This window comes from Penicillium arizonense (genome assembly GCF_001773325.1).
Source record: "Penicillium arizonense strain CBS 141311 chromosome Unknown PENARI_contig041, whole genome shotgun sequence".
Taxonomy (NCBI): domain Eukaryota; kingdom Fungi; phylum Ascomycota; class Eurotiomycetes; order Eurotiales; family Aspergillaceae; genus Penicillium; species Penicillium arizonense.
Window position 1 is genome coordinate 108,432 of NW_019173318.1, and position 14,211 is coordinate 122,642.

The 14,211-nt window shown below is 50.8% G+C and overlaps 6 protein-coding genes across 6 annotated transcripts; 4 read left to right on the plus strand and 2 right to left on the minus strand.

Annotated features, from left to right (window-relative positions):
• Positions 1-143: 143 nt before the first annotated feature.
• Positions 144-1,656, plus strand: rvb2 (RuvB family ATP-dependent DNA helicase reptin; the record flags this gene model as incomplete). The annotated part of the gene is made up of 3 exons (XM_022637130.1): positions 144-152; positions 204-650; positions 703-1,656. 3 exons carry the CDS (start codon positions 144-146, stop codon positions 1,654-1,656), a joined length of 1,410 nt encoding a protein of 469 aa, XP_022483047.1.
• A 255-nt stretch (positions 1,657-1,911) lies between these two features.
• Positions 1,912-3,255, minus strand: PENARI_c041G02521 (GYF domain-containing protein; the record flags this gene model as incomplete). Its single annotated transcript, XM_022637104.1, has 1 exon — positions 1,912-3,255. The coding sequence occupies one exon, from the start codon at positions 3,253-3,255 to the stop codon at positions 1,912-1,914; it is 1,344 nt and encodes a 447-aa protein (XP_022483003.1).
• A 2,079-nt stretch (positions 3,256-5,334) lies between these two features.
• PENARI_c041G00884 (uncharacterized protein) lies at positions 5,335-6,398 on the plus strand (the record flags this gene model as incomplete). Its single annotated transcript, XM_022637095.1, has 2 exons — positions 5,335-5,627; positions 5,720-6,398. The coding sequence occupies 2 exons, from the start codon at positions 5,335-5,337 to the stop codon at positions 6,396-6,398; spliced, it is 972 nt and encodes a 323-aa protein (XP_022483046.1).
• Positions 6,399-6,930: 532 nt separating this feature from the next.
• PENARI_c041G07890 (DUF4246 domain-containing protein) lies at positions 6,931-8,987 on the plus strand (the record flags this gene model as incomplete). Its single annotated transcript, XM_022637124.1, has 4 exons — positions 6,931-7,121; positions 7,170-7,251; positions 7,304-8,341; positions 8,418-8,987. The coding sequence occupies 4 exons, from the start codon at positions 6,931-6,933 to the stop codon at positions 8,985-8,987; spliced, it is 1,881 nt and encodes a 626-aa protein (XP_022483017.1).
• A 375-nt stretch (positions 8,988-9,362) lies between these two features.
• On the minus strand, positions 9,363-13,116 carry PENARI_c041G03419 (DNA-directed RNA polymerase III core subunit RET1; the record flags this gene model as incomplete). Its single annotated transcript, XM_022637107.1, has 3 exons — positions 9,363-12,171; positions 12,226-12,983; positions 13,057-13,116. 3 exons carry the CDS (start codon positions 13,114-13,116, stop codon positions 9,363-9,365), a joined length of 3,627 nt encoding a protein of 1,208 aa, XP_022483038.1.
• A 656-nt stretch (positions 13,117-13,772) lies between these two features.
• PENARI_c041G12090 (uncharacterized protein) lies at positions 13,773-14,054 on the plus strand (the record flags this gene model as incomplete). Its single annotated transcript, XM_022637142.1, has 1 exon — positions 13,773-14,054. A coding segment is annotated over one exon (282 nt), but the record flags the coding sequence as incomplete, so codon positions are not given.
• Between the last annotated feature and the right edge of the window lie 157 nt (positions 14,055-14,211).

The following is a 14,211-nucleotide window of genomic DNA, read 5'->3' on the forward strand; positions in this document are numbered from 1 at the left end:
ATATTCTGCCGGGCGGTAGCTGAGCACTGCGGTCTGTGATCTGCCCTGCCTCTCTCTCTTCTCTTGCTTTTCTGGAGCTCTATCGCATTTATCCAACAAAGTCTTGCTGTCAGAGAAAGGTTTTGCCCTGGACAATTACCAAAATGGCTGTTGTTAGTTGCAATTTTACAATGATATCTCCCCAGCTACTAACTTCAAAACAGCCAATCTCGACCGTCGCAGAGAGCAAGGAGCTCCGGGGACTGAACCTCATCGCCGCCCATTCGCATATTAGAGGTCTTGGTGTTGATGTGGATACTTTACAGCCTCGCACATCGTCGCAAGGCCTTGTGGGCCAGGAAAAGGCTCGGAAGGCCGCGGCGGTGATTTTGCAGATGGTGAAGGAAGGCAAGATTGCTGGTCGCGCGGTTTTGATCGCGGGACCTCCCAGCACAGGGAAAACGGCAATTGCAATGGGCATGGCACAGTCTCTTGGGCCAGATGTTCCCTTCACTATGCTCGCTTCGTCTGAAATCTTCTCAATGGAAATGTCCAAGACGGAAGCCTTGACCCAGGCGTTCCGGAAGTCAATTGGCGTGCGCATTAAAGAAGAGAGTGAAATCATCGAGGGTGAAGTCGTGGAGATTCAAATTGATCGCAGCGTCACCGGGGTAAGTGAAGCATTTCCGGGGAATCAATGACATTGGATACTGACCTCTGCAGGGCAACAAACAAGGAAAGCTCACAATCAAGACCACCGATATGGAAACGATTTATGACATGGGAACAAAGATGATTGATTCTATGACCAAGGAACGCGTCATGGCAGGAGACGTGATTTCGATCGATAAGTCCTCAGGCAAGATCACCAAGCTCGGCCGCTCATATGCCCGCTCTCGCGACTACGACGCTATGGGTGCCGACACCAAATTTGTCCAGTGCCCCGAAGGCGAGCTCCAGGTTCGCAAGGAGATTGTCCACACTGTTAGCCTCCACGAGATCGATGTTATCAACTCGCGTTCACAAGGCTTCCTGGCGCTTTTCTCCGGCGACACAGGCGAGATCCGGAGCGAGGTTCGGGATCAAATCAACACCAAGGTGGCCGAATGGAAGGAAGAGGGCAAGGCCGAGATCATTCCAGGTGTCCTGTTCATCGATGAGGTCCACATGCTCGATATTGAGTGCTACTCATACGTCAACCGTGCCCTCGAGGCAGAGTTGGCCCCTATCGTCATCATGGCCAGCAACCGCGGCCAGGCACGTATTCGCGGAACCACATACACCTCCCCTCACGGCTTGCCCCTTGACTTCCTTGACCGTGTAGTCATTGTGAGCACACAGATGTACTCGGGCGACGAGATCCGTCAAATCCTCGCTATCAGAGCGCAGGAGGAAGAAATCGATATTTCGCCTGATGCTCTGGCCCTTCTCACCAAGATCGGACAGGAGTCCAACCTGCGTTATGCCAGCAACATCATTACCACTTCTCATCTCTTGACCCAAAAACGCAAGGCGAAGGAAGTCAGTGTCGATGACGTGCAGCGCAGCTTCCGGTTGTTCTACGACCCGGCTCGCAGCGTGAAGTTCGTCAACCAATATGAGCAGCGCTTCATCGGCGACCAGGGCAACGTTAGCTTGAATGCCGGTGCTAATGGCGATGCTATGGAACTGTCGTAATAATGCGATGGCTGCGTTTCATATGCATGTGCGGTATTCGTTCGGGCTATTCGGTAAAAACTACACTGGATTTCGATTTACTTGTTTTTTGGCTTTCATTTGTCACATCAAACGATGTATGATAGGACTGGCGCTTGTTGAGGTGATTTGGCCTGCGGAATTGAATTGAGGTCCTCTTTTTGAGGTCATGACATTAATATTTCATTTCAAGATATTCGCTCGTAGCCAAACTAAATTAGCTGACATATGACCATATTAGACAAAACTAACACTGCTACTCCACGAGCCTGTGTCGCCCACTCGGCGGAACTCGACGCCTTCCCCGAAGTAGCCGGCACTGTTCCATGAGTCCATCATCGCACTGTCATATGGGCCATGGGCATCCCCTCCATCTCGAGCATCAGACCAGCGATATTCCCACATGGCTGGCCCTTGGTCTGTCTTTCCATTCTCTGACCAGGAGGGGGGGTCAACCCATTGTTCGCCGGTCTCATTGCGGTATTGGCGAGTGAGCATTTCACGCTCTGTGTCATAAATATCGACTTGGCCTCGGCCCATCAAGATATCGGCGGCGCCAGTGATAGCATCAATTGCCTGCTTTCGGGACGCTTCTTCGGGGTTTTCGTCCGTCATTTCAGTATCTTCAGCCGCGTCCTTTTTTTTGTTCTTCTTGTTCTGCCACTTGGGCTTCCGGCGAAGGCCTTTGCCTAGTCGGGCCAATGCTTCAAGTGTCGTTTCACCGCGTTCGAGATGTGTAATGATAGTCTTAAGGACATCCGATGTCAAAATGCTGTCGTCCATTCGATCCTTCTCTTTGCGTTCTGCATCGCGCTTGTCGGCAGCTGCCTTGGCTGCTCTAATATCCTTCTTCGAAACGTCATCCAACCAGTTGTCGTACTTTGCGTCTGCGTCTGCTGCCTTGCGAACGAAGTTGCCTTGGTCATCGAATCGACCCTCTTCCTGTTCATTTTGCATGTTGAAGGCATCAAGTAGAGGCGCGTGCTTTTTCTTCGCGCCAGCGCCAAGTTCCTCGTCGACCTCTTCGTCAACTCGTGCGCGCTCTTCCTCCCCAACCTCACTGTCACTGGACTCATTATCGTCGGCCATCTGATCTGCGCCCTTGCTCAGATCTACATTGAGCGCTCCTCCGCCCTTCGAAGAAGCGACCTGTCCCTCAATCTCGTCATCCCGTAGGAAACGAACGGACTTCTTGTTCTTGTTCAAAACTTCATCGCCGTCGACCTCTTCTTCGCCAAAATCTTCTTGTAGCTCGGCAAACATGTCATCATCATCGGCATCTTGCTTATCCTGTTTGCGCTTCGATTTCTCTTCCCCGCGGCCAGAGAACCCTTCGTTGTCGCTGTCCGAGTCGTAGCCGTCAAGGTTGATCGCCTTGCGTCGTATTTGCTGGCCACGTCGGCCAATTTCGTCGGCGTCCAGAATTGCATCGTCCTCTTGCGCATCGGCAGCAAGTGATGAGGGGTTACGAAGGTCGAAGCGCGGCTTTTTGTTTTCTGAAGCTTCCTCGCCAGCGTCGTCGTAGTGCGCGCGAGCGAAATCTTCACCAGCGCGCTTGGGGCGCGGTAGTGAGCTGGACATAGTGTGCAGGTAATGTTACTTTCACGGAAGTAAAGAAAATAGAAGCTTCGTCGCACGGCGTAGCTCAGAGAGGTGACTTCCGCTCTGGGGTCGGAGCGGAAAATCATGGCGGAGCGAACTTGCGTCACTGAGGGCGTCAAGTAAACGGTCACTTTGTTCAATCTACCTCGAAATATATCCTTTACTATGGTGAGCCACTAAGCCCTTGACGCCTTCTTCCTCCTTTATCCCTTCTAACATCTCCAGTTCCGACCTGACTACTGGTCCGACGACCCTATGGACGGAGTCCTAGGTGCCGGCATGATGCGTCCTGGCGCAGCAGCTCGCCGCTTCGACGAATACTACCGCTGCTACCCAGTGGCGATGCTCCCTGGTCCTGAAAGAGAGAATGTGAATCATGGCGGCAAGGTTATCATGCCTCCCAGCGCATTGGACAAGCTTACCCGCCTTCACATTACCTACCCGATGATGTTCGAGCTTCACAATGGGGCAAAGGAGAGAATGACACATGCCGGTGTCCTGGAATTTATCGCTGAGGAAGGAAAGATATATTTGCCATTCTGGGTGAGTGCGGCATCCATCTTGGAGTTCCCCTGCCTGTGCTAAGATTCGCCTTCTACAGCTGATGCAAACGTTACTGCTGGAGCCTGGCGACCTTCTCCAGATCAAATCGACCGACCTTCCCCCAGGACAGTTCATTAAGCTCCAAGCACAGTCCACCTCTTTCCTCGATATCAGTGACCCGAAGGCCGTGCTCGAAAACGCCTTCCGGAATTTCTCATGCCTTACTAAGGGCGATGTCTTCACTTTCGCATACAATGATCAAGTCTACGAGATGGCGGTGCTAGAGACAAAGCCGTCTGGGTCCAAAAATGCAGTTTCTGTTCTAGAGACAGATCTGGAAGTCGATTTCGCCGCACCTGTTGGATATGAAGAATCGCAGAAGACCAGTGGAACAAGCACACCCGGTAGCGTTATCGGTGGAAAGCTTCCACCCGGTGGATTGTTGCATCCCCATGGCACCATGGCACAATCAATCAACTACACCGCCATTGCCCCGGAGGCCACCGAGGCGGCAGCAGGTGCTCGAGCAGCATCCTCTAATTTCCTGTCCGGGGGCCAGCGTCTGAACGCAAAGAAGGGCAGCAAAGCCCCAACCCCGAACCCTTCTACTCCTGCTCCCGGGGCTTCAAATCCTCAACATCCTCCCCCTGCACGGAGACTGAACGGCCCACAGCCGCTTCGACTCCCACCCAATCAGCTATTCTTCGGCTACACCATCAAACCTGTCAAGAAGCGTGATGAGAATGGACAGGTCGTTCAAGAAGACCAGCCTAAATTCCAAGGAATCGGTCAGACATTGCGGGGGAAGCGAAAGGATCTTGGATCGGAAACCCCCACATCAGGGAGTGAGGCTGGGAGCTCAAAGGGCAAGGAAAGCAGCAAGAACTCCAAGGGTGGTCGCACGTTGCGCTGATTGCTGCAATGTATAATCTCCACCGTCATATATCCGGACGTCCATACAGGGGGAAACTAGATTATGCGGCGGGGATCTCGTTTACGATACAGCAAGGTCCTGGCGTTTGAGGAGGTGTCTCTTTTCGGCGTTTTCTCATGAATACATACAATGACCTTGTAACACACTGCTTTACGTTCATGTGTCTCGTATCCATATGTATTCTGCGCGATCTAGTGGTTATCCCGCCAATCTTACCCGGTTTGTGAAAGGCTTTGTATCTAAAGGATATGCACACCAACGCCCCCTGTTCGCATGTTTCCGAGGCAATTCTACTCGATCAAAACAGTAGGCCCCCGATGCCCTGTCAGGCTATTTCTTGCGTCATTTTTGAGGCGGTTTGCTAGAATCTAATGATTACCCCGGAGGGCGGCGCCTAATAACTACACGAAGTCTCTATAGCTAGCTAAGTGCCATCAGCATTATTCAACATAGGGACATAGCGACCTGAAGATGAATAGCCAGCTATACTTTCGTCAATTTTCTAGAGGCTGGGGTCGAAGAGCCGCATGTAGCACGGCTCTGGGTTTCTTGTAAACTAGTATATAGCTTTGCAGTCCGCCATGTACAAGAACCTGCGACAGGAATTCCTGACAGCTCGCATCACTTGTGCGTTTCAGCATCTTATGACAAGCGATTACTTCCCGTATGAATCCACCCCATTCGACGTATCGCTATACTTCACCTATGTGCCTCGGCACTTGGCAAACCTGGGGATCGTCGGCCCCACTCCGCTGCAGCATTTGCTTTGCCTGGCACAAGGACGTCAAAAAACGCATACATTATGGCCACAAAAACTAATCCACTGGCGCCATTTGCCAGGCTGGGCCCCTCAGTCTACATCCAAGATCCAGAAGTAAGCAACCAAGCAACTCGGCCAGTGATACTCATTGCATTCTGGATGAATGCACCACCACGTGCCCTGGCCAAATATGTGATCGAATACAGACGCCTGGTACCATCAGCCCGAATCATTTTTGTCCGGAGCTCCTCAAATGACTTCATGTTTCGGTCGTCCCAAAGTCAGCGAGCCCGCATGGTACCGGCCGTGGAAGCAATGCGCAGTTTTGTGACCCCTGAGAACCCGGTCTACATGCAGATGTTCTCGAATGGAGGGTTGTCCAATGCCACTCATCTACTCCAAGCCTGGAAAGAAGCTACAGGAACACCGCTACCTATCTCGGCAATGGTTCTGGATAGCGCACCGGGAAAGTCGAGCTTACGATCTGGACTAAAGGCTTTCTCTTACGCGCTTCCGAAGATGTGGATCTTGCGCTTGCTGGGGAAAGCTATGCTTTTTGCTTTTTTGGTTTTCTTTAAGCTGGTTCATGTCTTCTCCATTTCTCCGGATCCGATCTCCCTTGCTCGCAAGGTTATCAATGATACTTCTTTGGTGCGGGCGGCTAACCCGGAGAAGGCTCTAGCTCGCTGCTACATCTACTCTGATGCTGATGAGTTGGTTGACTGGCGGGACACGGAATCTCATGCTCTGAAGACGGAGGCTCAGGGCTGGGTGGTTCGTCGTGAACTGTTCAAGGGCTCTCCTCATGTTGCGCATATGAAGGCTGACCCGGATCGGTATTGGGGTATCGTCAAGGATTATTTGGGACCTTTGGTTTTGGTTTGAGACTTGTTACCACGTGAGCCCTTGTTCTGCTAGAGATAGAGATACGAATGCATTGAAGAGTTAGAAGTCCTCAAAATATGTTTCGACCCTTGACCCTGCGGTTAGATTCTATACAAGGTTCCCTACTGCCATGATACCTGGATCCTAGATCACTATGACTGCATTTTCGAAGAGACACCCATGGCACCCGTAGCTTTTGTTACGGCACAGATCTACTGAAAGGCCGGAAGGGAGTTCCGTTGCTTCTTAGATATACATGAGTTCACGACGACACCCATGAATCATTGAAATATTTCTCTTTACACGATGATTTGTGGTCCCATTTTTACCACTGCTACTTTTTCTGGTATCTGTGTCTGGTACAGTATCACGCTAGAGACCAGTCCTCGTTCAAGTAAGTTATGTTGCCCTGCGGTGTCTTTTTCATGAACTGTTTCTCTAACCCAACATGGTGGATTATCCAGTCTGAAGGCGGAAGTATTCAACTGTTCTACTAAAGAGAGATACAGTGGTCGTTTTGACCCTATACAGCATGTCCCAAAACAAGACCAAGGAGGCGGCCTCGCTCAGTTCGTCGAAACTTCAAGACTGTCGCCTCAAACTCCCAGGATTCGGCCGGCCACTGGATTATGCCCCAAGCGAAAAAAATATCTATGGTGTTCATAGCCGGAGTCTGTTTCCATCTGCTCTAGATGATAGGGACATCGAAGCAGGTTATGTAGAGTGAGTGGATGGGCATCCAAAGGCCAACAATACTAAAGCATTCTACAGTCTGCCAGTCTTGACTCTCCGTGAGATCGACATGTTGTGCATTCTGGAATATTTGACTGATATCCCGGAGTGGTGGAAAAAGGTGAGCATCTCATCCTCTTACTTCATCCTTTCCTACTGAGCAATATCTGCAGGTTTTTGATCCTGCCATCCAGGAGCAGTGGAAAAAGGATGCCATGAGCTGTGGTAGAGATATAACGCCGCGTATGGCCGAATGGATTATCGACGAGCTGGAGTTCAAGGCAATGATCTATGAAAACACAGACGTTGTTGCTCTGTACAATGGCGATGTCACCAAATCCGACAAGAATTTGCCTGACTCGCTTATTGAAAGTCTCAGGATTCAGATCAAGACTCTGGAGTGTGACGAGCCAGAGTTGAAATTCTACTACCCGGGATTCTTAAGAAAACAGCGAGACTTCATCGCCATGGCGCTGTACCCTCTTGTGTACGGCAAAAGTCGCATTCTCCCGGACAGGACTATTTCACTCGAGAATGCCATTGAGTACGCCGGTCAAGGCGAAGTCATACCTGTCCCGAAGGAGACTGGAATCACCAGAGAGGACATCACCTGGCGAGTCCTGTCCCGGGCAGATATTCAAGTTCATCCCTACAGCCGCAACTACCAGTTCCTCCCTGCAGACTGGGAATACCGTGAAGATGGTCGATGGCACATAATCACTTATATCAACAATCTTCACCCGGTCAAGCACCGGAACATTTACAAGCTCCTTGAGGAGTGTTTCAATAACATCATCCCTCAATGGAACGCAACTTTGACCCCCCTGAAGGACCAGCTCCATGCCCGTGCCCGGATCGAATACGAGAAGGCGGAATATTATCCTATTTCCAAGGAAACTGCGGCCCAGGCACCCCAGATTGGTGCCAAAGAGGCACAAAGCGTGTTCGACGAGCGAAATGAGAAATGGAGAATGGAAAATCTCGTCGCTATCCAACCTGATGCAGGCAAATTTATCCCCTGGGCCGTTCCCCCCTGGATGATGCACAACTTGCCCGAGGATCTACCCGCTCCTGTTCGAATTGAACGAGGCGTTGATCTTGTCCGCGACTACAAAGATCGAGGTCTGCAGGTAGTCACCCGTCTGCTTGGCTGTGATCTCACCCCAGACGATCCGTATTTTGAGACAGACTGGCACGTCGAGGGCCAAATGGTGAGTATCAAAAAAGGAAAAGCCTCCAATCTACTCCAACACGACCAATGCATCTGATCCTAACAACGGCGCCCAGAACGAACATATCTGCGCCTCCGCGTTCCTCACTTACGAGCATGACAACATCGAAGACGCCTTGATGGAATTCCGCAACGTTGCCGAAACGGCCACACTTTCAGAAGTAGAACACGACCCGAACGACTTCATCTGGCTGCGGCAAGTCTTCGGCCTAGATAACGGCGAACCAGCCATCCAATGTCCAGGCGCGATCCGCGTCGTACCTGGCCGAACTATCATGTACCCGAGCACAATCCAGCACAGGTTCACGCGGTACGAGCTGAAAGACAAGACGAAGCCTGGATACGGGCGCGCCGTCGTGTTCTTCCTCGTCGATCCCAACATTCGGATTATTTCTACCGCCAATGTTCCGCCGCAGCGCTTTGATTGGACTATGGATATAGAGTCGTCGGATGACGAGCTCAGGTCCTCGATGTCGAAGCTTGCTCTTGATAATAGGAAGTCCAAGGGGAATACGCCGCTTAGTTTGGATGAAGCTTTGGAGAATCGAAACAAATTTTTGCAGGAGATAATGGAGTTCATGCGGTATCAGCATGTGGCTTTTGAGTCTAAAGTTTTGTCGCTTTAATAATGGAGTTTGCTGCTTCGTCGGTGTCTGTTTTCTCGTTCTTACTGGTTTTGGTTCCGGGTATTAGACAATTGTTCCAAAATGAATCTAGGGTTTTATCTGTTCTTCTTCGTGAAGTATTAAGGCGCTCTACATGATGGGTAGCCGTAAGGATGTATTTTGGTTCATATACCTCTGGTGTCGTAAATTGCCTCACCTGAAGTGGTTTGTTTGTTGTCTTTACAACTACAATCACCCCTTACAAGAGAAGAAGAGTTCAGCAAGAATAATAATAAAATCGCCGCGCTATGCCATTCATTCATAAGACCGAGTATGCACACATGACCCATTTTGAGTATCCCAAACACCAACCAAAGTCTCACCCAATCACAAGCTTTAACGACCCTTCATCTCAGGGAACTCATCATCAAGCTTCAGACGAGCCGTGACATTCATACTCATCAGCTCCTGGATAAGCAGCTTGGCAGCGTAAGGAATAACCATCTTCACAACGGAGCGAGAAGACTTGCAGCCAGGACACCAATTCAAGTAACCCATGAAGCCACAGTTCTCGCAAACATCCACCTCGTGTCGATCAGACGAGATCATCAACCGCTCAAGGAGCAGCTGGCTAGTACCGTACGCAATCAAACAATCACGTTCCATCTCACCGAGACGGAGACCACCGTCACGGGAACGACCCTCGGTGGGCTGGCGGGTAAGTGTAGCACGGGGACCACGGGCACGCGAGTGCATCTTGTCTTGGACCATGTGCTTCAGTTTCTGGTAATAGATTGGACCGGTGAAGACGTAGAAGGGCAGTGCCTCGCCGGTGATACCGGAGGTGAGGTAGTCTTTACCACCGTAACTGAAACCCTTGTCGATGAGAATCTGGGACATTTCTTCGACGGGGCTACCGCCGAAACAGGTTCCGTAGCCGTGCTGGCCTGAGAGGACGCCTGCTTTGCCGGCGACCAGCTCCAGCATCTTTCCGACTGTCATTCGAGAGGGGAAACCGTGGGGGTTCATGATGATATCTGGGTTGATGCCTTGGTCGCTGAAGGGCATGTCCGCTTGGTCTGCGATGATTCCTACGACACCCTTTTGACCGTGACGAGAGGAGAACTTGTCGCCGACTTCGGGACGACGGGTTTGGCGGGTTAGGACCTTGATAAGTTGGGTTTCACCCTCTGTAGCTGAGACCAGGACCTTGTCGATGTAGGCGGGGTCTGGGAGCTTATAATTCATGGATGCGTTGATATACTCGTTCCTGCCAGCGTCGGAGCCCGTGATGCCCGTGGAGTTTTGGACCTTGGGTGTAACCTTGTTGACGTAGGTTTCGCCTGCATTGACCTGCTCACCAACGGCGGCTAGACCGTCATGCTCCAGGAGTGCGTGCTTGCGAATTGGAGCGCCGTTTTCGTATTCTGGTGGGCGGAGGTCGTCCTTTGATCCGTTGGAATAACTCTTCAGGTTAGTGACGTATTTGCGGAAGACCTGGCAACGTCCGAAGCCGCGGTCCACTGAGCCCTTGTTCAATACCAGGGCATCCTCAATATCGTAACCGGAGTAAGACATCACAGCAACAGTTGCGTTCTGACCGGCAGGCAGTTGATCATACTTGGTCAGCTCGATAGTTCGGGACTTGACCATTGGCTTCTGGGGATAGACCATGAGGTAAAGAATGGAATCAATTCGCTGGAACTGATTCGAAGCAATCGCACCGATTGCTTGTTTACCCATGGCGCATTGGTAGGTGTTACGGGGGGACTGGTTGTGGTGAGGGTAAGGAATCAAGCCAGCGACAGCTCCGAGGACAGTGAAAGGTTCGATTTCGAGATGGGTGTGAGTGTTTCCAATGTCCTTCTCGTAGATCGAGATGTAGGAGTCGTTCTCCTCGTTCACATCAAGATATTCAACGAGACCTTGGGCAAGGAAGTCATCGAATTCCATCTTGCCGTCTCGCAGCTTTTCGAGGTGGTGTTTCTGAACCCGAGATTTGCCATTCTCCACGACAATAAGCGGTCTGCAAATTCTTCCATCGTCGGTTGCCACATGGACAGCTCGCTGGTGGTGGTTGATGTAGATGCTGACGAATTCCGAAACACGACCCATACGGCGCAGTCTTCGGAAAGCGTTGAGGAAGGACTTGGGTCGTCTCGTCAAGGCAGTCGGAGTACCGTTGATGGAAATAGTGTAAGCACCCTTGGCATAGAGCTGCTGTCCACCAACACTGGCAATGTCTTCGACACCCAACATGAACATCAGGTTTCGCACGGGTCCCTCTTCGTCGTTTGTCGTGATGTGCGTCATGAGAGCCAAGTTCTTGACCAGACCACAGGCCTCTCCTTCGGGTGTATCGGCAGGGCAAAGCATGCCGAATTGCGATGGCTGCAAGGCACGAGGGCCAGAGACTTTTCGGGTCTTTTCGAACTGACTGGAAATACGAGTCATCATACCGAGAGCAGCAATATAACTCAGTCGACTGAGAACGTGGGTAACACCTGCACGCTCCATGCGGAAACGTTTCAAGCTCCAGTTGCCGGTTGAGATGGCTCGGTTCATACCCTGGGTGATGTGGTTTCCATGCATGGTCACAACACTCCAAGCGTCGAACTGCTCAGCTCGGTTGCGCTTGTTCAAGACCTTGTCAATGTTCATCTTAATATCGAAACAGAACTTCTTGAACAAATCTTCGAAGAGCAGTGCCAACATCTGGCCAGCCAACTCCAGTCGTTTGTTACCAAGGTAGTCACGGTCATCCACCAAAGCAGGGTCATTCTTGGCCATAAGAACGCGACGGGCCATGTGGGCAACATAGATAGCCTTGGGGCGGAAGTTCATGTCATGAACCTCAATGTGAGAAATGATGACAGATGCAATCGCCTCAATTGCTTCTTGCACATGGGTCCGGCGATAAGCGCTTTGTTTGCGGTTGATTTTGATCCGACAGCCAATCCAGTCAAGGGCTTGCTGTTGAGTGTAGATACCGACGTTGATTGCCTCTTCGAAGTTAATCGCAAAATCATCCTGGTACAGACTGTCGTCGCCAGTGACCATTTGCATCATCTCCTTATCGGTATGGATTCCCATGGCCTTCAACAAAATCACAATAGGGATGTCTTCATTGAGCACGTTGTGCTTGACGTAAAGTCTTCCTTTCTTCAAGACGATGTAACTCTTAGATTTACGCTCGTTGGAAGAACTTCATAGATGTTAGCGGAAGCACTCGACTGGAATAGTTCGATCGTGCACTTACCTGGTAACCGAGGCCTGGACAATTTCCTTCTTGGGGTCGGTTTCAACGATAATTCTGTTCTTGCTCAACTGCTCCTGCACAAGAATGACCTTCTCTGTTCCATTGACAACGAAGTAACCACCGGGATCCAATGGGCATTCGTTGAGAACGCTCATCTGAGCAGGGGTCTTGTTCGCCAGCACACACTTAGAACTGCGGAGCATGACAGGCATTCTTCCGATAGAAACGCCTCGTCGGATAACCCTTTGGCGACCACGAACATACTCAAAGTCGACTAGAATGGGTGCAGCATATGTAGTGTCTCGCAGTCTGCACTCTTGGGGCGTGATCGTTGACTCGAATTCCAATCCACCATCGCCTTGCTCGTCAGCTCGTCGAGGCGAACCAACGTAGATGTCGGTAAACTTGATGTAAAAGTTGTGATCGATATCACTGCGAATAGTGGAGCTCGACTCGACAATCTTCTTCAGTTGTACCTCCACAAAATAGTTGTAGGAGTCAAGGTGCTGTTTCACCAATCCTTTGACCTTGAGGAATGCGGGCAGCAAGTTCCATTTATCCCTGGCGGTGTCGATTGGGTCAGTCAGACCCTTGTTGTAGTAAAATGGTTCTAAGAGCGCATCGAATGGATCTCTCGGCTTGAACTTTGGAGCGTTTGGATCCGACTCTGGCTCCGGCTGCCGGGGAGGCTCAGGAACTGGCTTGGATACGGAGGGGCGCTTTCTTTTTGTGGGATCAGTCGCCGACGAGTTTCCAGCCTAATGAAGCGTCAAAGCAGTCAGTACATTGGTCGTACGTATGAAACTCGCGACTAGAAAAAAGTTTTGTTACCTCTGAGGGTCGTCGCGCCTGGCTGGCCGCCGAGGGCTGCGTCCTCTTGCGCGGCGGCATTGTGGATAGACAGTAAACGTGCAGAAAGATTAATTCCAAGTGGAAATCTTAATCAAACCACACAAATGTCTGGACCGGAGCTCCCAAGGTGGTTTCTCGCGGAGGGGAAAGATTTGAGTAATTTGGAGATTGCTTATTAAGCTGCGGGCCGGAGCTTGTTGCCGCCTGAGGCAGCAACTTTATACTTGGCGGCTCTGCTTTGCACAAATTTATCCATTGCACGGTTCATTGCAACGTAATTTGACCAATTTAAAGACTTTTTGCGGATTTTTTGTGGAATCTTTCTTCGATGTCAACTTAAACTTACTAGGTTATATTGTGTGGAAAATTGCATTTTGCAGGTATTGACTGTAGATATAGGGGATTGATACAGACACCCCCCCTTTGGATGCTAACACCCCCCCCCTGCCTGAGGATTCAGGCATTTACTGACCGCTTTTCTCACCGCTTTCATCCTCGAACTTTTATTTATTGCTACCACTACCCTGCATGTATATCACACCTTAGTACCTCAAATTACTATGTAAATCGCTAGTAAAATTAAGTCACTCCTGTACCACTGTAGTACCCAACAAGAAATCCAAAATAATTGTTGTTTACACCTTCAAACCTCCCATGTTTCCACCCATTTCTCTCGCATTTTATTGCTTTTTACAATGGCTTCCTCACAGCCTGATTCGCCGTCCGATTCTGAGCATGAAGCTATTCCCGAGTCCCCGCCGATGCCGCCAAGCCTCCATGACGCGCCGCCAAGCCTCCATGACGCGACGCCAAGCCTCCATCACGCGCCGCCAAGCCTCCATGACGCTATTCCCGAGTCCTACACCTTCCCGCTGCCTCCTTTACCTCAGCAGTACGATACGCCTAAGCAAGGAATTGTCGCGATCAATATCTTCGGCCGCCAGCATGGCTACGCAGTCTCAACTCTTCGGTCGAAACGTACAAAGAAAGGGGTCCTAAAGATAGTTCGCCTATGCTGTGACCGGGGCCGCCGGCTAAGAAACAGCCCGAATAGCCCTACGCGGAAGCGGGAGACTACCTCGCTAGCGATTGAATGCCCCTTTTCGATATCGCTACGGCTTCAAGAAGGCCGAT